This window comes from Olea europaea, chromosome 12 (genome assembly GCF_002742605.1).
Source record: "Olea europaea var. sylvestris chromosome 12, O_europaea_v1, whole genome shotgun sequence".
Lineage (NCBI taxonomy): Eukaryota > Viridiplantae > Streptophyta > Magnoliopsida > Lamiales > Oleaceae > Olea > Olea europaea.
In genome coordinates, this window is record NC_036248.1 from 14972092 (window position 1) to 14995286 (window position 23195).

At 32.9% G+C, this 23195-nt stretch overlaps 2 protein-coding genes across 2 annotated transcripts; both read right to left on the minus strand.

Moving 5' to 3' along the window:
- Window positions 1–32: 32 nt before the first annotated feature.
- Window positions 33–690, minus strand: LOC111406992 (glycine-rich protein 5-like). Its single transcript, XM_023036337.1, has one exon. The coding sequence runs from the start codon at window positions 573–575 to the stop codon at window positions 234–236; it is 342 nt and encodes a 113-aa protein (XP_022892105.1). The 5' UTR covers window positions 576–690; the 3' UTR covers window positions 33–233.
- A 3221-nt stretch (window positions 691–3911) lies between these two features.
- LOC111405818 (probable pectate lyase 8) lies at window positions 3912–13229 on the minus strand. The gene is made up of 7 exons (XM_023034874.1): window positions 12995–13229; window positions 12772–12825; window positions 11633–11707; window positions 5407–6049; window positions 5229–5332; window positions 4925–5063; window positions 3912–4795 (listed from the first exon to the last, which is right to left on the minus strand). Exons 1-7 carry the CDS (start codon window positions 13075–13077, stop codon window positions 4571–4573), a joined length of 1323 nt encoding a protein of 440 aa, XP_022890642.1. The 5' UTR covers window positions 13078–13229; the 3' UTR covers window positions 3912–4570.
- Window positions 13230–23195: the final 9966 nt, after the last annotated feature.

The window sequence follows — 23195 nt, forward strand, 5'->3', positions numbered from 1 at the left end:
ATTGATTCATTCGCAAAATAAAGAAAAAAAAATTGTTCTTAATACCAAAAACATAATAAAGTTCAATTTGAAGATTATCGAACCTATTTTGGTAGCCTCAATTGGCATGCGTACAAATGAAACAAGGCAACGCTGGACACTGTTTTAACAGGCGACAAAAGTAAAGCAAAGCAACAACAAATACAACAACCTTGAACTCATAAAAGGCCAACGTTTGTGGTAATTACTGAACTTCAAGGGCATGGTAGGGCACCGGCGTCACCGCCTGCACCTCCACTTCCACCTAAGCCGCTGCTGCCACCACCACCGCCAAGGCCGCCTAGAGTTCCCAAGCCACCATTTTCACCCTCACCACCAAGTCCACCTGTCCCAACAACACCCCCAAGACCGCCGAGTCCACCAACGTCAATGCCTATGCCGACACCTACACCTACTCCAACCCCCAAACCACCACCAGTGCCACCGAATGTAGGGATGTTCTTCTGCTCATTCAGACCTTTGTCGCTAGGCACAACTCTTGCTGTTGCATGAGCTACAACAAGAGCAAGAAGAAAAATTATGCATAACTTTGCCATTTTTCTCTTAATCTAAGGGTTATCCTTCCTAGTTTGAGACTAGATGGAAGTTGCATCTCTCATTTTATAGAAATACACGAGGGGTGGGGGTATGTAGCAGTTGATACGTTGAAATAATGAACATAAATAATGTTACCTCCTAGTACTTAGATTGCTCTTTATATTCATAATTTGATCTCTTTTAGTCAGTAAAGGTTAATATCATTTAAAAAATTATTAAAATGTGGTGTATTTATAAAATTATTTGATGTGAATATAACTACCCTTTCAACTATATCAATTATGCTTTCTTAATATGTTTGAAAACGAAAGCAAGTCTACTTTTATAAGACGGAAGTGAATATAAAGTCAAGGACAAAGAAGGAAATTATATTTATTTCAGCCTAGATGGGAGGTTTATGTGATGTTTGAAAACACAAGGGACGTCTTTGATATGGTCCATTAATGGAAAAAGAGTCCCTCATATTATCTCTAGAAAATATTTTGAAACGATCGAAAGGATACATATCATGGAGGCAACTTTAGACCACGGAATGTGCAGAAACCGATCGAAATTGGTGTGCGTCCGGTCGGATAATATTTCTTGCCGGTCATTCTCTTGAACGAGGACATGCTTGTTCGAGCAAAGCCTGAATAGGCCCCAATGGTGTGTTGACTGCACAAAGCCTTCAGTACGTAAAAACATGAACTTTATAATTATTTCAGAATTATGTGAATTTCTAATTCAAAGTCAGTATTCGGGTAAAATTATTAGTAATTCTTAAAAGGAATAATATTAGAAGTCACGAGATGTGTGATTACTGATCAATAAAAAAGAGTAATTGTGAATATGTGATTAAAATTAATATTTAATTTTAATTGAATATAAAATATAACCATTTAGCAACTTTTAGTATTTGACAAATAGAGTAAAAAATGAAAAGCCACTATTCAAAGGTTATTACCTTTGGAAGTGTTGCATATTGAAATAAACCAACTTTAAATTCATTGAAAATAAAATAATATAACATAAATTATTGTTATGTGGGTCATAACAATTGTACGTTGTCTCAACGCCAAGGAAAAAGCTAAAAATGACATGATGAATGATATGTATGATATGATCTTGATTGGCCTTCAATAATTATATGCATATGATGCTGCGTCCTTCTGTTTCTAACCTCTCCCCCGACTGTGTAAAATAAATTGATCTTTTGAAAAGTAATTTTGTAAAAAGCAATTATTTTGAAGAACATGTGAATAAAAAGTAAGAAAAATTATGAATTCACGTTGAAAATTATCTTATTAAAGGAATGTGTGATTTAATATGAATTTCAAAAAAGTGATTCTCAAAAAGTCAAAATCAAATAAGATGATATTGAATCAATCCGGAAAAATGAGCAAACCAACCATTAGCAATAATGCAAGACACCTAGTCTAAGTAACGATTGACCCTCTTTGACGTGTCTTGACACGACTCATTTATATATCTAATAAGATCCACACTTGTCGCTAGCTTGTCCCCTTTTTGGGTCAGGCAGGCCACTCAACCCAATAATTTGCTTACTTTTCAAGAATGATTAAAAACAATGATTATTCTCGTGGTGCATCATTATGTACCGAAGGGTCTCTATAGACACCAGTTGCCACCCTATTGGAGGGCGCCTGTGGGGGGGCATCGGGTGTTTATTATGGACAACCTTCTGAACCATTTAGATATCACTAAAATAATCCTAAAAACAATCCGTGTAAGTCGGCTAACAGAGGTAGCATATATGTAGAGTTAAACCTGACACAATCCGCTTCTTTAAATTGATCAACTTATGAATGTTTAGAGATAAAATCTCACATCGATTAAAGATAGAAATATAGACCAATTTATAAAGTTTTGGACTATTCAGCTTAAAAAAGTTGATCTTTTAAGATTGAACCTCAAATCTGATATCAGAGCCAGGTTAAGTTCAAACGAGCGATTCGATCCGATTAAGACTTAATAAATAAGCATACGGATTCAAAATTGATCTGCTCATATGAGCCACCATCTTTTTATAATCTTTTAAAATCCATCAAAATCTTAATTGAAGACACCCATAAATGGATATAAGCTCCACTTGGGCTAGCATAATCGCCTAGAACCTGGATACCAAGATAAAAGCCCAACACATTTTTGGTCAAGTAATGCTATTACAACCTAGAGATGATCAAAATGATATATTTATATATTCGACCTATAGATGATCTTCATGTAAAGTAACATTAAATCATAAGCCCATGTTTCGTAGGGATTAGAAGTCAACAATTAATTTTAACAATATATTTCATGAGATCCACAACTTTTCACTCACACATTTTATCAACTTTTATCAAAATTTATTAAAAATCTAAGTTTAATCCTCACCAAACAGGGGCTAAGATTAATTAAGTTTCATATCCATACATTTAATTTACCTCATTATTTCACATTACTTGCCTCGTCACACGGGATCGTCTCCAGTTTGTACATATAATTACTCTATCATTTTGATCATCCTCAAATTGTAGATGATAACATCATTCTAAATGATAAGTTCAATAAAATAATCTCATATTCACACATTTAATTGATTTTATTATTTCACTCCACATCACTGTCACATACATGGGGATGATCCCCATAGAACATTATTCTGTTTGGGATTCAACTGTTACTTTAGGAACTTGATTTTAGGTACTGATTTTGTTATGCAAAAATTCCATATTGGATGGAGCTTTGGTGAATGATGCTTAAAGGTTTTTGATCGAATTTGCTTGCGAATTGGTTGTAAGAATAGTAATTCCATTGGGTTCACAAAATCCGCGTTTTTCACTGTTGCCAACTTTTAGGTCCCTTCGTTACAACTGGGCTTTGCGTTCACAAAATTTAGATTTCCATTGCTGCAAACTTTTTTATTTGAATGAGTCGATGAACTTGGTTGATTAAAAGAATTACATTTCATAAGAGCGACGAGTTCAAATTGAATAAGCTAACAGATGGAGTTGTAGATCAAAAAAAAAAAAAAAAAAATTCGGGGGAAATTTTTTATCATAAGCTTAGCCAAACATGCCACGCAGGCTGCAAATTTGCAATACAATCTAGTGGCAAAGAAATGGTGTGTCTGGCAATGCCTAATCCTGATCACATGTCAACCCACAACCCTGCTCCCTGTCCGGCTTGAGGACAGGGTCAGGGACCCTATTGGAGGGGCGCCAGGCCTCAACCCTGTCCCCAAGTCGGGACAGGGGGCTTTATTCGTCGACCCATCATTTCACATGAGATGGCATTTATTTTTGGCTGTGGAACTTCAATATTAATTTCAGCATAAAATTAAATAAAAAAGAAGAAAAATTCATTGCGTTATGTAATATTAGAGTATATTGATCCAATAATTTATTCAAAAAGTAAAACATGTAGGGAATCATAAAATCACATAAACCATAATTACACAATACTACTGTTGATTACAGAGAGTCTTGGACTCTTGGGAGCTGAAAGTTTTGTTTGTTCCTCGGTTGTGCACAAGCTATGTTTTGACTTGGACTAAATGAAAAAGGAGGGAATAAGTGAAGGGGAAAGCGAGATTCTGTCCCCATGAAAGGTAGGGTGGCAAAGATAAATATGGAGGCCAAGAGATTTGAGACGAAAAGGGATTTATTGAAAGTAAAAAAGAGGTGTGTCCCAACACCATTTCTTGAGATATCAAATATTTGGAGCTGGGGTTGATCGACGGGGACTCAGAGGCTGACCCTATCCTAGCACTCAAGGTACAGCTAACGCGAAGAAGATACGTCTCACCTAATGATTGTGATTGGGTTTCATATCATGAAAAGTGAAATGATTGTCAGGCAGGTATCATCAAAGGGAGAGAGATAATCAAAAAAGACCAAAAAGAAAATGGATAAAATTAAAAGTTCTAGAATTTACTATACTAATATGGGAATTCATGGGATAAGTAAAAGTTTGGTTACTTTTTTTCCTTGAACATCATGATTTTAATTTTTTAGATACACTGCATGCCCCTGCGGCATTTAAGAGCACCAGCACCAGCGGTGAGGGTTCCTACCAAGGAAGAGGATTTGGCTGCTAAACTTGATGCTTTGGCATAGTTGGCCGCCGCTCCACGCCCAGATGGAGTAAAATAGGCACCATTTAGCATCAGGTCACCCTCCGATCTCCAATTCCAGTGTCTCCAAGTCATATTACCAGTGACAATTCTCTTTGTTACCTGTCACGTGCAATCCATTAGAGTCCATTAACTTACTTGAAGCAATATCATCAAAAGTAATATGGGATGTGAAAATAGGGTCACTTGTACATTATTGAGACACCAACTCAATAAAAGGGTAGAACTAACCTGTTTAGCAAAAGGGTTAACAGGGGCAAGATATCTGTTCCCCTGACTGTTAATGGTGGGATTTGCACTTCCACCAATGGCGTACATATTCCAATGAGTATAATCATTGTTAACAATGTGGAAGTATCCGTGTCTACACCTGTACAGAAATTTATTTTATTTTGTTAACAAAAAAGGAGTACCCCGCTACCTTTTAGCAAAGTACGCTTTCAACCCTCTTACGAGTTATTTGTCAAGACCGTCGATGGTTGCCAGATTTTGACCACAATAATAAATAAAAAAAACAAGGGCAATTATATTTTACCTTGGAAGTCTCTGGATCAGACCCACTCCAAAATGGTTATAGGCAATGGTCACCTGCATAACCCTGTCTCTTTCATACGAGTCACTGTGACCCAATAGCATAACCTGTAATTATACATTCAGTACTTGTTATTTGATAAGACTAATTAAATTTGAGCAAAGGGATTCAAAAAACCAACCTCATTATGGTGGGTAAAGTAATTGTTTGAGATGGTAATTGCAGTTGATCCCATAATAGCATCAATGAGTCCATCAGCACAGTTGGACAGAGAATTATGGTCAATCCAAATATGGCTTGAACCAAAAATTGATATAGCATCACCATCAGCCATTGTTCTCCAACCATAATGAGTTGGTGAACTTCGAACCATTGCATTCCCGGTGGGTTTGCAGTCATGAATATGAAGACCATGGATAATAATGTTAGTCACAAATTGGATTGTGATGCAAGCCCCATTTGCAATGTGGACACTGGCACCACGGGCATCAATTGTCTTAAAGCTGTTCATAATTAGCTCTTGTTTTAGGGTGATCACCATATCCCTTTTGAACACGATCCATAGTGGTCTGTCTTGAATAACAGCATGGCGTAATGTGCCACGACGAGGATTAACAGGATCATCGTTATTCGGGTCAGTGACAACGTAGTATCTGCCATCCCGGCCACCAATGGCATTGCGTCCGAAGCCAATGGAGCAATCGGCAAGGCGCTTCCGATTGTGAATCCAACTGCGGTCACAACGCCAACAGTCATCAATTGGATTTCCCGTTACACATGAGAAGAATCCCAACTTCCTCCTCTCTGTGCTGTTCTTGATAGTCCTGGATATTTTTAACAATTCATTAGCTAGATAGTTTTAGTTTTTAACCAAATTAACTGGGTCGGATATATTCTAAATTGTAAATATAGAAAGACAAGGTAAGCTTCCTACGGGAAGTAGTTGCCCAGGAGGATTGAGGGATATTACGAAATTCCAATGACGTAATTGAAATGCAGAACTTCCACAATGGACTACTTGATCGCGGTAGTGACTCAGGCATACCGGGCCAGAAGTAAAGGGACCCAAACATTCTTCTTACGGGCCTAGACTAGCCCGTCAAATTTTCTAGGCATTCCTACCCGTCTTGGGCTATAGGCCCATCCAAGGGTGTCTGGGCTGGGTCAGATCGAGTCTACGAGCTGTATTTAATGTTCTTTTAAATTTTTACTTTGAAAATTTCATATCTAAGAAATTATGGTCATTTCAAAACTAAAAAACAAGTTTTCAAATTTCAAAAATCAAATATTAATTAAATTTTATTTATGAAATAATTAATTAAAAATATATTTTATTAATTTAATGTATTAAGGTCATAATTCTATATTATTTGGTCACAAATTATCCAATTAACTAACGACAAATTATTTCTCGGTCATAGATCAAAAATCCTAGCTATTACAAATTATTTTACGATCACAAATCAAAAAATTTATAGATCAAAATTTATTTATAGATCACAAATCACAAATTTTATAAATGACAACTCTAATTTTTAGATCACATATTATTTATTGGTTACAAATATCCAATTTATTGGTTACAATCTCAAATTATTGGTCACATATTATTTATTGGTAACAAATTAACCAATTTATTGGTCACAATAACTAAAAAATTAGTCACAGTCCCTCTTTATACAACTCCTACCCAACATGGCCCCACCACCACTAGGATCACTACTGCATGTACTAAGAATCAAAACCATCATCTCTACCACACCACCACCACCAACCAAAAAATCTCAAAACCTACCATCACGTCGCCTTCGCCGCCACGACCACTATTGCCATCGCCACCAGTCCACAATCACAACCCCAGCCATGATCACCATCACCATCTCTTTGTCACATTCTATCGTTGTTGTCGACACCACTTGCACCCAACGGTTTGCAACCACCACCTCACCACTGCCAATAGCACTAGATCCACTACCACACCACCCCACCCCAACAATGCCAAAAGCCACCACCAACATCGTCGGATCCATCTGCCACTAACAACAACAACCACCCCAAAACCTAGAAAAACCAATCAATTGAATCCAACAAAAAGTGACAAAATCTCATAGATCCACTTGCACCATAGTCACCACACCCAACAGGCATCTCGTCTCTTCTCTGATTCCAATTTGTTGCAACCACAACCATCCATTCTCTTCTCTAGCAGATCACCACAACCATCTCAAACCACAACCAACCATTCTCTTCACATGCTCCAATCTACAACGCTTCCCACGATCTATAACAGTGATCGACGCCTCGCAGCCACGCACAATGATTGCAGCGAAGAGAAAGACAAGAGATTGACGGTGATGCTACGTGCGATGGAGAGGGAGACCGAAGTACAAAATCGTAGGATCTTAATAGCGAACTTGATACTTTAGATCGAAGTGAAGAATCGTCACATCAACTTCATGCTCTGCATTTGCAAACGTTGGTGGCGCTGTGGTATGGTGGCACCACGAATGGTAGTGGCATCGATATAGTATAGAGAAAGAAGAAGAAGAAGATATTGGAAAATGATTTGGGTTTGGGAGGGTAGAGGGTAGTAGGTGGATATGTAAAATAATTTTTATGATATTATTATTAATATTTAGAATTTTAAGTTTATATTTGATTTTTGAAAGAAAAACTTCTAACTCTTAATTATGAATTGAAATCTTGAAATCACTTAACCATGTAATTTTCACTTCTTTCAAATTTTAATTTTTGGAGTCCATGTGGATGGGGCTGCATGGGCATACAAGCTCAAGATTTTGAAACGGGCCAGCCGCCACCCTGCCCATATTTGGGCTCTGGACGAGCCGCTGAGACTCGAGTCAGCCTAACTCACTTTAGACTTCACTGCTTCACAGAGTGTGTGGTTGATAGTCTAATTCAACAAGGTCGAGTTTATTAATAGGAGGCCCAACTCTTTGAGAGTCAATGAATTACAAGGGCAAATTAATTAATGTGAAGAAGAGAAAAAGATACAATTTATACGGTCCATACGGAAACTATAATCTTATTGTAAAATCTGCTGTTGGAAATAAGTGCAAGAGGTTGGTCGATTAAATCCAATGGCGTCGGTGAATGTAACTATTCTACAGACAAGCGTCATTTATTAAGGTCATGCCCTGTCAGTTCGGCTAGCTGCTAGATCTAATATCAAATTCTGGTTCTTTTAGAGGTTATACCCTTTTTGCCAGGGTGGCTGGAGAAAGAACAAAATTTACTTGGCCTAACATACATAATTATGCAAAAAATAATTGTGATTCGTCCTCTGTCCATTCAGATGTAAAAGATAATGTTTCTTATCTGAATGAGAATATAAGATGCATGAACTAGTGAATCTCAATAATGAAAGTTGTGCAAGAATCCTTAAAATGTTAAAATTAGAACATATGCTTTTTAAACATATTAATTTTAACTTAGGATTGACATAGGTAGTGAAAAGCTCAAGGAGTTTGGGATTAGAATCATTGTTATATCTACCTTTCCTATCTTAACAATAAACAATTTAGGAAAATGCCATACATACAGAGGCATGGTTTACAAAATTTTTACAGAACACTCACACCTCATGTGATTAAAATATTGGCAAAAAATATTACTCCACCCACCCTCCATGTGTGTGTCCTATACAGACCCTGTGAAGCAGGGACTGTACCTGTATTTTTGTCCAATAATTTAAGCTTTTAAATAGCCTCTATCAAATAAAATATTTTAAGGGGGGCAATGGTCAGATTATTATACCTACTCATGTGAAGAAAAAGTAGAGTAGTAGCTCTCGTTAGTAATTTCCATGTAAGCGACTAGAGATGACAATTTACCCCGACCCACCTTGCCTCGACAGGGCCTCGCCCCGACAGGTTGATGGGGGGGGCATAATTCCCCACCCCGTCACGGGTCACAGGGGCGGGGCGACCCGCCCCGTGAATATTTTTTGGATATTATTTTTTCGAGTGTTTCTTTGAATATTGATGTTAATTTTAGCATTATTTGTTTTGAATTTTTAAATTTTGAATTTGTATTTTATAATTTAATAGTATAACTCTAGAATTTGAATGTGTAAATAATAATAATAATAATAATAAAATTAAAAATAAAAAATTAAATGGGACAAAAAACTACCCCAAAATAGTGGGACGGGATGGGGTTGGGACGAGAACCTGCCCCGTTGCCATCACTATAAGCGACGTCAAAACACATATATTTACGGATTTACAGATGCAAATTAAAGTAAGGGGCAAAGGCCAACGTGATAAAGTATATATATCTCAAAATCCAACAAAGAATGTGTGTGGGCATATAAAGCCAGAGTAGCTATACGTGAAACATGGATAAGAGGGGAAAAAGACAGAAATAATTTAAATACTTGCTGTGCGGATCTCGCAACAAGGGCATGTGCTTAGGCTGGTGAAAAAATGATCCAAAATTAAATACAGAAATTACTAGCATCAGTGATATAATAAAAATAATCATAATAATTATAATAGGTCGACCTCTTTACTAATAATAATAGGACTACCTCTTAGGAGAGCTCGTATAATTAGAGATAAATTATAGGAGTTTTGCTAAGTGTACATAATTTGATATACTAAAGGGTGTGCACCCTCTCACGTGGTGGGGTCCACTAGAATATTTTATTCACGTGGGTCACACTCTCATGTGAGAGGGTGTACACCCTTCATTACACTAAATTATGTACCATTAGCTTTATACAAATTATAGAATTGCTTGATGTGTCAACTCAAAAATTATACCAATGATCTAACTAACATTATTGATAATTTTTACGACAAATAAGCCTTTTTTGGCACTTACTATTCTTCCAAAATTAGGCGGATTCGCTAAGAGGCTGGAGATGATGAATCTTTTTATTATAAGTTTTTCATTTTTATAACAGCTTTACTGGAGACACCTGACCAATAAAACAGAAGGTTTTTTTACAAATTAACTTTTAATGACAGACCACAATTTAAAACTGGGAATGGGAAGGAAAAGGGTCCGTCACATAGCATGTGCAATATTCCGTAAGGCGGTCTTCCGTTACATTTACAGTACCAATTTTGACTGTAAAATCGAAAGAGCAGAAACAAGGACAAAAAATAAAAAAAAGATAAATGTCATTCCATATGAAGATCAGGGTTTCACAGATGATAAACTTAATTTTAAAAAATAAAGATATTTGTTAAGCACCCAAGTGCTGTAAAATTACAGCCATGCATTGGGACCCACAATTATTTTAATCGTGGGCCCCACCTTTTATGTATTAGAATCTATTCCCTATTTTAACCTCATCAGTAGTGCTGTCCACACAGCACCGTGTACAGCCCCCGCCCCCCCCAACGGGGGGGCTGCCGATTAAAAAAAGGGCGTGAGCCCCCTCTACAGTGAGGGGGCTGTAAGTGTACAACACATTTTAATTCTAATCTCATTTTTGGGGAAAAATTTTTTTTAAATAGTAATTTTTTGAAGAATATGTAGTTAAAAAAGAATGAAATTTTTCAACTTACGTGTAAAATTATCTTAAGGGAAAGCGTGTAGTTGAAAACAAGTTTTGAAAAAATAAGGGCCAAACATAGGGTTATATCTAATATCCTTTACTAGCAACTCGTGCATCTCAAAGTGAAAAAATAAAATAAAATAAAACAAAACCAATAAAATGACAAAAAAGATTGACGTAACTGATTCTAAATAATAAAACTTAAAATATTATTGTAATATAGAGATTAATGACGAATTAGCGAAATATGGACGTGCTTGAATATACGTTTACATGGGCACATTTAATTCCTAAAGATTGCTAACATGATAGTACAAGTGGGTATTTTAGTTGGGTGGAAGAATTCCGCACATTAAAGGCCACTGGGGTTGAATTATACGAGAGGTGATGTACGGATCATGTAAGGTAGCTAATAACAGGATCATTAATGGGTCCACACTCTGTCGTGGAATGTATTTTGATTAAGCCATTGTAATTTAATTAATGTAATATTGTTGGTAAGATAAGAATAAATTCATTTACGATTATGTTACATATATATTATCATTTACAGATTTGTTTATCAATATATGATGTGACAAGATTTTTTTGGATCAAAATCTTATCAACCAAATAAAAAGAAAAAAACTACCTCACCTTCTTTTCGATACCTCATTAATCTGTAAAAGATTGAATAAATGATAATATACAACAAACATTTTTTATTCATTAATGGAAACGAGTTGTTGAATAAAGAAGAAAAAATTCAATAATAGAAAGGGATACGCACTAAGTACCCCTAAATGGGAAGAATAAATGTTGCCTCTGTAATTTTGTATCAATTAATGAAATATCGTTATTGAGAAAATTATAAATCTAATAACAAAGAGGAACTTACATATCAACCATGGAAGCTACTGCTTCTGGATCATCCACGGCATGATCATGCTTAAATTCAACTTCTTTAGTCAACCTAAAATCATTATAAAAAAAATAAAAATAAAAAATCAAGAAACATATATAACAGCTATTATCGGTTTTATAATTAGCATTGAATTAAACAAGGAAACAATAAAAGATTTATATAATTAATTTCGAGTTCCTAGATTTTTCTAATCTTTTTTATTTTCACCTGATTGATTTTCGAGGCAAAGAACCATTGAAGGAGCTTATGATTTATAAATGTCAAGTGAGAGATGGCTATTGGCTAGGAACTGGAAGAAGACGGACAGAAGAACGCCTTTATTGTTCCTATACTGAAATTACCGTTCTGACCTTGCAGGAGAAATACTTCTCTACTGTGAACAGTGTAAGAATCCAGGGATAACTCCAACTCTAATACCAAAATACCAATTTTCAAATTTTTGGTGCAATGTCACTCCAATTGCAAAATAGTTCAAGTGAATAGCATTGGATTGCAACAAATTTGGTAAAAGTCATTTTTGCCCTTTTTTCACTTGCCACCAAACGATATCAAGGGTATTTAATAATTATTATTGTTGTTGTTGTTGTTGTTGTTGTTGCCGTCGGCGTATCGTAATATCGGAATTGGAAATGTACTACGTTGTTTTTTAATAATATGATTTAATATTTTCTTAGTTATAGTATTTTTATTAATTGTATTTTATAATTTCTTTAGTAGTAAATTAAATAAATGAATAATTTTTTAGCTATATAAATTGTCGAGAATAAAAAAATGAAGCTAATGATTAAATACTGTTCATTTGGTTTAATGAGTTGTAGATGATTTTTAGTTTGATACAAAATTTGATACAAAATGATGCAAATTTTGGTGTAGGCTGACTGGGTGAGAGGTGGCCTTAGGTGCTGGGATATTTTTTAATCAAAACTGGTGATCCAGCGGTGATGAACTATAAATTTTCAGATCCGATCTCTGCAGTTTCGGATTGTCTTCAAGTTCTAATCATCTCCATTAACGGTGTTAAATGCAAGTGGATTGTCCTCAAATTCTAAAGCAGAGTAGATGATCTAAAATTTAAACTGAGATACTGAAACAATTTATGCAAAGTAACTGACCTTTCCGCCGTTGTTGAGTTCTTTAAGCTCTTTAACTGATAAGATTCTTCGGAACTGTTAAAACACTAAAAACTCGTGAGAATTCAATCAATTGGTTTATACAGAGATTCATTAATGAGTAATATCAAACAATTTTATTCAGTTTCTAGAGATAGTATCACTCTTTTAAGAGAATTGATTATCGTAGTTTCAGCTTCTACAATGTGAGGAAGCGATTAAATACCTTTCTCTCCCAGCAATTACGTTGACAAAGAGCAGAACACTCAGCAATGAAGAAACAATGATACTTCTGAGAGAAACCGCCATTGTTGCACAAGTTTTTCTTGTTTTCTCTCTTTCTATATAATACACAATGTATCTATATCACAAGCCAAGAGCACAATGAAAACAATGTGAGTTAAAGAGACAGCTCAATGCAGAGCTCTCTTATATAAGAGCAGAGCGGGAAACGAAGAAAAGAGCTGTGTCCGTGTGATAACAGATAGAACTCATTAATAGTGTCCAATAAATAATGTTATTTAGCGTCACTAATAGTACAGCACTAGTCTAGATGATGCTAAGTAATAGGCTCAGCGAGAGAGAGAGAATAGAACGAGTCATTTAATTATAAAACTTACTCATAGTTCTGAACCTTTCATTTTGTTACAGAACAATGACAAATGATTGGATTCAATCGTTTGATTTCATTTTGTCGTAGAACAATGACAAATGAATGGATTCAATCATTTAATTGTTAGTTGACCAGAACAAATGGACTTTCATTAATTTTGACTAAATTAAAAGGATAAAATGGTATGTTTACATTTGCCCTACACTCCACCAAAACCAAACACCATTCATTGCCAAAAAGGTAAATTTACGCCCCATTCATATTTAATGGTGATTCCGTCACCTTCATCCACTGCAATAGTGATAGATCGGACGAGTTTTTCAACGTGTCTTCTAAGATTCGTCGCCTGTTACTTGCCTGTGTTTTTATCCGTCGCCTTCCATCTCCATTAATACTACCTCCAGTCCAATGAAATATATGATTTAAAAAAAAAAGACCCTTCTTGGGAATTTGGTTGATCGACAAGAACAAATCGAAGAATCGACACATTAAACTGCTGGTATCGATAATTTCGTCAAAATGAAGCTCAATTACAAGAATATGGTCACTATGATTCTTAATTGATTAACGTATTTTCTAGTCTAGGAATGGAATTGAGATCAGATAATCGAATTTTTCAATGGGTCGTAGAGAGTGAATTGGGAACTTTTCAATGGTTTCTTGCACCAGCACGTCTTTTTGGTTGACTTTAGTATGTATCTTTGATTCGTGCTCATTGTCTAACTTCAATTGAGAGGGAGATAGTGTGGATGGAGATGGAGGGGGAGCCATCGGCTTTGATTTAAGATATTGGACTGAAGTTTTTTTCCACTGTTTTGACTATTTTAGTAGATGGTTCAGGGCTGCAGTTTCTACACGGCCTTCATACCAATCTCAAATTCAAATGTCCTACGAGCGTCTCTAAAAGACTCTTTAAAAATGACATGCTATCTATTATAAAGATTCAACAATAAAATCATACTCCAAGAAACTCTTTAAATTAACATTTTAATTTAGAAAGTTAGTTTGGCTATCCAAATTTGGGGAGTCAAACGCACTCTTTACAATTAAATGCATTCAAAGTATTTAAATTTTCAATGTAGGAAAATAATAAAATAATCTTAAAAAAAATAGTTAAAATAAAAGATAGAGAAAAATAATAAACATTTTTTAGAGTAGTAAAATTTAAGTATTGAATATAAAGAGCTCATGTAATACTTTAAAATTTTAACTCAATAATTTTATATATGCTCTCCAAGTGATATGATATACTATTTAAAAATAGAGAGTTTTAGAGATGCTCTTATGTCTCAAACTTTTCAATAAATATGTGCCTAAAGAAACTCCGAACGATTTCTATCCAAATAACTGTTGGTTGACCAAAAGTTGTGTGACTAGCATGGTTCTTAACACAAATTTTTTTTTGTGTTTTACTTCCTTAATTGATTTCTGCATAAAACTCTAAATTTTGAATGAAAATTGTCACTTCAATTAGTAATACTGATTAAAAATTTATGGTATATGAAAAGTTGTGAAGAATGATCTAAAATATTATATTAATTACAATTTAGATGTAAGCGGAATATTTTGGTTGAAAATGCTATAAAAGTGATCGACGGTACTCATTAAAACTTTTATATAGTCAAAAATATATGTAATTTTAAAAATAAGGCTGGTGAATAGTAGCCTAAACCATCTATATCTAACTTCTAATAAAAAAGGGAAAGAAGTCTACTATTAATGCAATTGTAGATAAATTCAATTTTATTATGCATGATGTCATTTTTTATTTTTCATTTTATTTATGTCAAATAAATATTCTTCCACACATCATCCCACTAACATTAAAAAAATGATTATGTCAAATAAATGTTCTTTCACACAGCATGCCAAAATAATAATAATAATTTTAGTAAATATAAACTGTCATGAGCAAAAAAAAAAACTTTTCGCACATTAGCTTTAAAAAAAAAAAAAAAAAACTCTCCGCACAATGCGGAGAAAAAAAGGAAGAAAAACTCTCCGTATAGTATGGAGAGATGGCAAATCATGTGCGGAGAGTTTGCCAACTCTCCGCACAGTGCAAAGTAAAAAAAAAAATCTCCGACATTCTGTGCGAACTCTCCGTATAGTGCGGAGTAAAAAAAAAAATTCACATAGTGCGAAGAGTTGGCAAACTCTCCGTACATTGCGAAGTTATAAAAAAAAAAAAAAAAAAAAAAAACTCACCACATAGTAATTATCACATGCGTTGCACAAATTTTGCATTTATCGTATTTCTATTAGTGTATGAATTTTAATGTTTTAGAAAGTTTTTGAAGCAATATTTAGAAATATTTTCATGATATAAGAAAATAATTGTAAATTATTTTTACAATTGTATAACAATATTGTGTCATTTAAAAAAATATACTTGTTTATTTCATACTTGAATAAGAAATATACAAGATTATACAAATTATTTTGCTTGTATTATTTGATAGTATTGATATGATTGAATTGAATATGAAGATTATATTTCTAAATTTTGTGTAATTCAATATTAAAAAATTGAAGATTGAGCACCATATTCATATGCATTTATATTTTGTGTTTCATATATATTTAACATTTATTTAATGCTTATGTTGAAAAAATAAAAATCTGAATTTTTTTTTGAAATTCGGTTTGGTAAATGAATGTACAATGTTCTGCATTCTCGGTATTTTGTAAGTGCAAAAATCGATATATAAAAATACTGTAAGTTGCAAATACGGTAGGCAGCATATACGGTAAGCTCCAAATATAATAAGGTGAAAATACTGTAAATTGTTTTTAAATATGGTAGGCTGCAAATACGGTAAGTTGCAAATACTGTAAGTAGTATATACCGTAAGGTGCAAATACGACAAGTTGTTTATAAATACGATGATTAACAAATATTCTTTTACACACATATCATGCCAACAACATAAAAATAATAATAATTTTAGTATATAAAAACTCCATGAGACAAAAAAAATATCTACACGTGAGCAACAAAAAAAAACTCTGCAAAATGCGGAGAGATGACAAACTATCTCTCTGCACAATGTGAAGAGAAAAACAAAAACTCTCAGTACTTTATCTGCAAGTTCCAAGAGACCTTTTGTCAAACAACTTTTGAGCAATGTATTGAACACTTTAATTCCTAGCCTACAAACCGAAAGTATAATTTAATTGAAAATTGTATCCCCTTCTAATGTCCAAAAGCTGTTATCAAGCAAGTGTAAAATATTGAATTTGGGTGGTACTCTAGAGCCTCTATTTGTGAAAGCAATGTCATGATATTTATCAATATCCCCTTCTTTGCAAAACTCACATATTGTTTCATTGTATGAATCACGAGAAAGTTCATTTCCAATACCGCAAATATGATTTGTATGCTTAGAAATTGAGCTATGACTGAAATTTAAAGAAGATATAATTGATTTTGAGCCATGTTTTTTGACTCTGTTTCGTTGTATTTACGAAAAATTTACAATATTGAAATTTGACTTGTAATTAAGAAATTTGAAAACAACTCTCCGCATTGTACGGAGAGTTTTTTCCTCTCTGTATTGTGCGGAGAGTTGGTTTGTTATCTCTCTGCACTATGCAGAAAGTTTTTTTTTTTTACTCTGCATTGTGCAAAGAGTTTGTCAACTCTCCACACATGGTTCAACTCTCTTCGTACTGTGCGGAGAGGTTTTTTTCTCTCCTCACTTTTTTTTTACTCCGCACATGATTCAACTCTCTACGCACTGTGCGGAGAGTATTTTTCTCTCCGCATTGTGCGGAGAGTTTTGCCATGGTGCAAACCAACTCTTCGCACTGTGCGAAGAGATTAATTATCTCTGCACAGTGCGGAGAGTTTTTTTCTCTTTCCATATTGTACGGAGAGTTGGTTTGTCATTTCTCCGCACTGTGTGAAAATATTTTTTTTACTCCACGCTATGCGAAGAGTTTGCCAACTCTCCGCACATGGTTTAACTCTCTCCGCACTGTGCGGAGATTTTTTTCTCTACACACCTTTTTTTATTTTTTATTTTTACTCCGCATTTGGTTCAACTCTCTCCGCACTGTGCGGAGAGTTTTTTTTTTCAATTTTACAATATTGAATTGCACAAAATTTAAAAATATAATCTTCACATTCAATTCAATTATATTAACACTATCAAAAAATACAAGCAAAATAGTTTGTATATTTCTTATTCAAACATGAAATATACAAGCATATTTTTTCTAGATAACATACTGTCATGCAATTGTAAAAATAATTTACAATTATTTTCTTTTATCATGGAAATATATTTAGATATTGCTTCAAAAACTTTCCAAAAAAATTAAAATTCATACACTAATAAAAATACGATAAACGTAAAATTCATACAATGCACGTGATAGCGATTAGTTCTAATAGAAACTATAACATATTGGTTGTTCGATACGTATTAATCATATTGAGTGAAGCACAACATTACGTCATTATAGTCTTTGAACTCTGAACTTTTACTATTTGATGACATCTTAATAATGCAGTATAAGACAAAAATTTAAATGGAAAAATGTACCTATCAAGAACAATCATATTGAAATTGAGTGGAGAATTCATTGTTTTTTTGTTCCAACATTAAGTGGTTAAATAAGAAAGCACACTTGAGAAAAAGGCATATTTGTTGTCATCCTTTATCCCGAGTAGAAATGTATCCCATTGGGTTTGACTATCTCAACCACAAGCATTCACATTTCCACTTACTTTCAAACCAAACCCACTAAGATTATTTCTAACATTCAGAATCATTGAAATGAAATATAATATTAAGAACATTTTTAGAAAGCCTTTTAAATATGAGATGCTTTTCATATTAAAGAGTCAATCTTTAAAATTATGCTCCAAATTTTTTTTTATAAATTAACATTTTAATTTAAAGAATTGAAGAGCCAAACTCACTCTCCATAATTAAATGCATTCAAAGTATTTCAATATTTAATATAAGAAAATAATAAAATAATCTAAAGAAAAGCTAATTAAAACAAAAGATAAAGAAAAATAATAAATATTTTTTGAGAGTTGTAAAATTAAGTGTTAAATATAAAGAGTTTGTTGGAGTATTTCGAAATTTTAACTCTCTAAATTTATAGATGTTCTCAAAATGACAGATTATGCTATTTAAAAATAGAGAATCTCTTAGAAATGCTCTAAAGATGCGCTTATCAAATAAGAGTAAACGCGACTACAAGAGTGCATTATGCCTCCAAATCGAACAACATATAGAGCATATATCATTTAATTAATATTGTATTAAGGTGAAGAATTTAGTGTCTTACTGAGTATAACGACCGACTAATTAGAGGTTTAATTTTTAACTATAAAAAATTACAGTCAAAATAAAGCTCTGTTGAATATAAACTAATAATACACAAATGATCAATTTGATGCTTCTGATGGAGTAAAAACAATATATTCAAGTGTTCAAAGTTCATTTCATAAACAACGTGAAGAATATTGTTTTCTTTTATAGTGATTTTTAGTTTAACGTATTAAATATGATATAAATCAAACAAATAAGTCTTATATGACCATTTGGCTGGTTTTTATGGGAAATTTAGTTCCCGATTGATAATTATTTTTTCAAAACTCTTTTTTCATACTCATTTTTAATCATATATTTTCACAATAAAACATTCTTTACGCAATTCCAAAATTTTTCCCTATTTTTTAATCACACATTCTCAAAAAAATTATTATTCAAAAACTCATATTTCCCAAAAAAAAAAAATGACCGTCAAAATGGGGCCCTAGCTTATGAAAAACCATTTCGAGATGACTTTTGAAAAGTCGAACAATTCTTTCGAGACTAAAAAGTTACTTTTGAACCCTGTAAAATGCTACCAAACGACCTTTAAATACAACACAAACCCATTCTTTAGCAATGTACAGTTCTATTAAATTTAACGCATCGAGCGTGATTTAAATATCTTAATTCTTAAAGTCAAACGTCATTATGTTTAAAAGTAGTTGTAATGACCACAAAGAGAAGACCTAAATTGACTTTGGGACATTGGGTTTTGTTGCAATAGTCAAAATGGACATTTGCTTAGTGCCTAACGCTACCTACTCCCAGGATCGATATTAACCCGACATTTTTTGCCTTTGCCAACGTCAAAATTTTCGTATGGCTTTTCTAATCATCAACATTGCAATTTGTTCTTAGGGCTAAAAAGGGGATAATGATGCAAACGGAAAAAAGAGGAGATAAAAACTAATAAACAAATTCATTTATAAAAAAATCTACATGCCATGTTTTTAAAAAAAAAAAATAATAATAAATAAATTTATTTTCTCCTTCACAATTTAAGTATTTAAATTGTTTATTCAAAAAATACAAATACATTGTACCAAGAAAGATAGGACTTGTACAAGTACATTATTGTCCATATTATGAACTGCAAAATCTACATGCCCATTACCCCAGTTTTTTATAATTAAAATTTTAAAAATTATAATTAAGTAGATTCGGGCAGGGCATGTGAGGAGGAATCTGCCCCCAAACTCATCTATGGGTCCGTTTGATTGCAAAAATAGAATTGAATTACCTAGAAAACGAATTTCAGGGAATTAAATTACCTAGAAATTATTTTCCTAAAAATTGTAAATTATTATGTTTGATTGGTATAATTTTTTAGGTGAAAAATGTCGAAATAAAAGTATTTTTTGGTGTTCGTTTGTTTTTGTTTTACATGAAAATTGTTAATTAAAGAAATAGAATTTACTAATATTAGAGATGGAATTTGTTCCTATTGCAATATATCAAAAAAATCAAAAAAAAAAAATCAAAAAATCATTTATCTTTTAGTGTTCGTTTGGTCTTATTTTACACAAAAATTATCAATTAAAGGAAAATATTTTTTTACAATAGTTTTTAGAATTTGTTTCCATTGCAAAAAAAAAAAAAAAAAAATGCTCCAAGCCCATCCAACAGGTGCTGCCGTAGGTACTGGATTCGCCATTGCTTACCATATCTTTCATTTATAAATGAATCAAAAGATAACTGTCACGTAATATTATTTAAGAAGGAAAAAAAAAAAAAAAATTAAGAAAAAAAAAAAAAAAAAAAGGGTATCAAACAAGGATAAAGTGGAAGATGAAATTGAAATTCCATATTTCAATGGCTATCAAATACTACCTAACTGTTCCATGAAATGTTAATGAGGAAATTACAGCCCTTACCTAGTATTTGATATAATTTTAGGAATTATTTTGTTATTATTTTTATTTAAGATATGCTGTTAAAAATAAGGTAAAATAAAAAATATATAAACCACTTCAATCATACTGAATAATCAATTGTGAGTTATATATGTGCCACCAAACATGCTACTTACCAAAATTTTATAAATCAAAATAGATGGCACATGAACATATGTTTCTGCACATTATGTGTATCTGTATGGATTATTGAGTCGTTAATTAGAAAATTATTGAGTCCTAAAATCAAAAATTATGTCACGAAAAAGAAGAAGAAGAAGAGAATGATGCTTGTTTTTTTTTTTTTTTCCCTTTTCCCAAAAAGTATTTGTTGCAGTTTGGCCAATGAAGTTTTTTCTTTCTTTCTTTTTTGAGATGCTTCAGATCCCAAGTTTAAAACCCGAGATTGGCTCCAGGGCCGAGGTACAATCACCTCGACCCTTGATCTTTAATTCATGGGGCCCGCCCACCTCAGCCCCGGGATTGGAACCGGGATTTAATCCCAGGTTCTACAGCTTTATTCTTCTTCTTTTTTGCTTTTTAATTTTTAAATGGTTTAGAAAAAGCAATAAATGACCAACTTAATTTTAGGATAATTAAAAAATTAATTTCAATTACAAAGAATATATGGAGTCTAAATTGGATATATAGTATTTTCCAATATATTAACCATATCACAAAGTAATATTTGGATTGTAAAAATCACATAGTAATCTTGAATATTTATTTTGTAATGATGTAGATACAAGAATTTTCAAACCTAATTATTTTCACATGGGCAGGCCATACACAATCCTCGTGGCTAATTAGATGTAATTAGCCTAAAACAAGATCTTAAACATTTTCTTGATAATAATTTTATGAATATTCGATTCCTCGTACATTACAAAAGTTGAAAATATGAATATCATTTCGTGAACTAATATTTAGTGTTCATTAATAAAAATTTACAATTTTTTAACTCGTCAAAGTTCAATTTTAATCACATTTCATGGAATATACACATTTCAACCACACAAACTTTTATTAAAACTTTGCCATGTATGGAAGAAAATGACATTTTGGATTTCAATAGTTTGGGGATTATTTAATATTAGCACAATCAAAGACTAAGAGGCGTAGCCATGATTCCCAATTTCCACAAGATATAATTTGATTTATTTAAGGAATTAATTTTTTTTAAATTAATGTAATTTTTGGGTCGAGTCAAAGACTTTGGCTTTGTAATGTCGTGTTGTGTAGCGTCCAAGTATCGTTATTTATTCATGGTATGAAAAGGGAAATCCATATATATATATATATATATATTTTATTATTACAATTTTGTTTTATTATAATTGATTATGAAAGTGTTTTGAGACTCTCGGGGGTTATGTGGTGGGTCTTCAAAGCGGGTCGGATATTGAGCTCGATGTTTGGGGTCCACTGATGGGCTAACAGTTTGGGCCTACAAAAATAGACTACAATAGGTGTTTAGATGTCACTTTAATTGCGACCACGTGTAGAAGCATTTTGTTTAGTGCAAAATTAGTGGAAACTGGAAAGGAATAAATAATTAGAAATTGTGATTTTGAGTGAATGTTATCAATGATGAAATAATGAATCCCCACTTATGTTCTCCTCTTTCCATTTTCACATAAGCTCCAATTACAAGGGATCATATATTTCCAAGTGGCCCAAAATATATAGTGCTGTTTTCCAAGTTACGTCAATTAAAATACGTACGCCGAATAACGGTATTATCCAATATTATCAAATCGACCTGGCCCGGTCGGCTCAATTGGCAAAACTGGGAATCGGGCCCAAAATCGGGTCAGTTATGTCTAGTTAACCGCTTAAAAACCCACCGAACCGATCAATTTAACCTAAACCGGTGAACCAGTCGTGATTTTGTGATTTTCCCAATTTTTTTGTTTAAATTTTAAAAATTTTCAACTTTATAAATGAGCCTCATAAACAACAATTCAAAGGCCCATAGAAAAATATTGGATGAATGCTCTTTTTATAGATACACATCTCTCAAATGATTTTATAAACTTCCAAATTGGGATAGTGCATTTCATAGATTCACTTCTTTCCAATGATTTTATAAACTTTCAATGTGGGATAGTGGTATAATAAAAATGTCAACAAATTATTAATATGAAAAATAAAAAAAAATTATTGTTTTCATATTATTTTATTATTTTTGTATATATTTATTGCATCCGGTTCGACCCCGATTGAAGCTTTTGACTTTGATCTTTCACCTTTTTCGGGTCGATAACCTGATCGATTTTCAAAATATTGGTATTATCTAATAATAAATTAAGTCTCACATAGTCGAAAAATGTCACGCACTTGTTTCAAGAACATCTTGCTTACGAGGGCAATGTGATATTGTTGCAATAGGTTAGAAGAGAAAATGAAAATCAAAGTTAACATGACATGATATACTTTAAAAAAAAATGATTTGTTTTTTTTCAATGAGCATAAACTATCTTATACTTTCTTACGCATTTTGATCTAAAATTTATTTTATTAGTTAATTTTATTGACAAAAACTGATTAATTAATATAATTTTAGTTTCAATCAGATTAGTAATT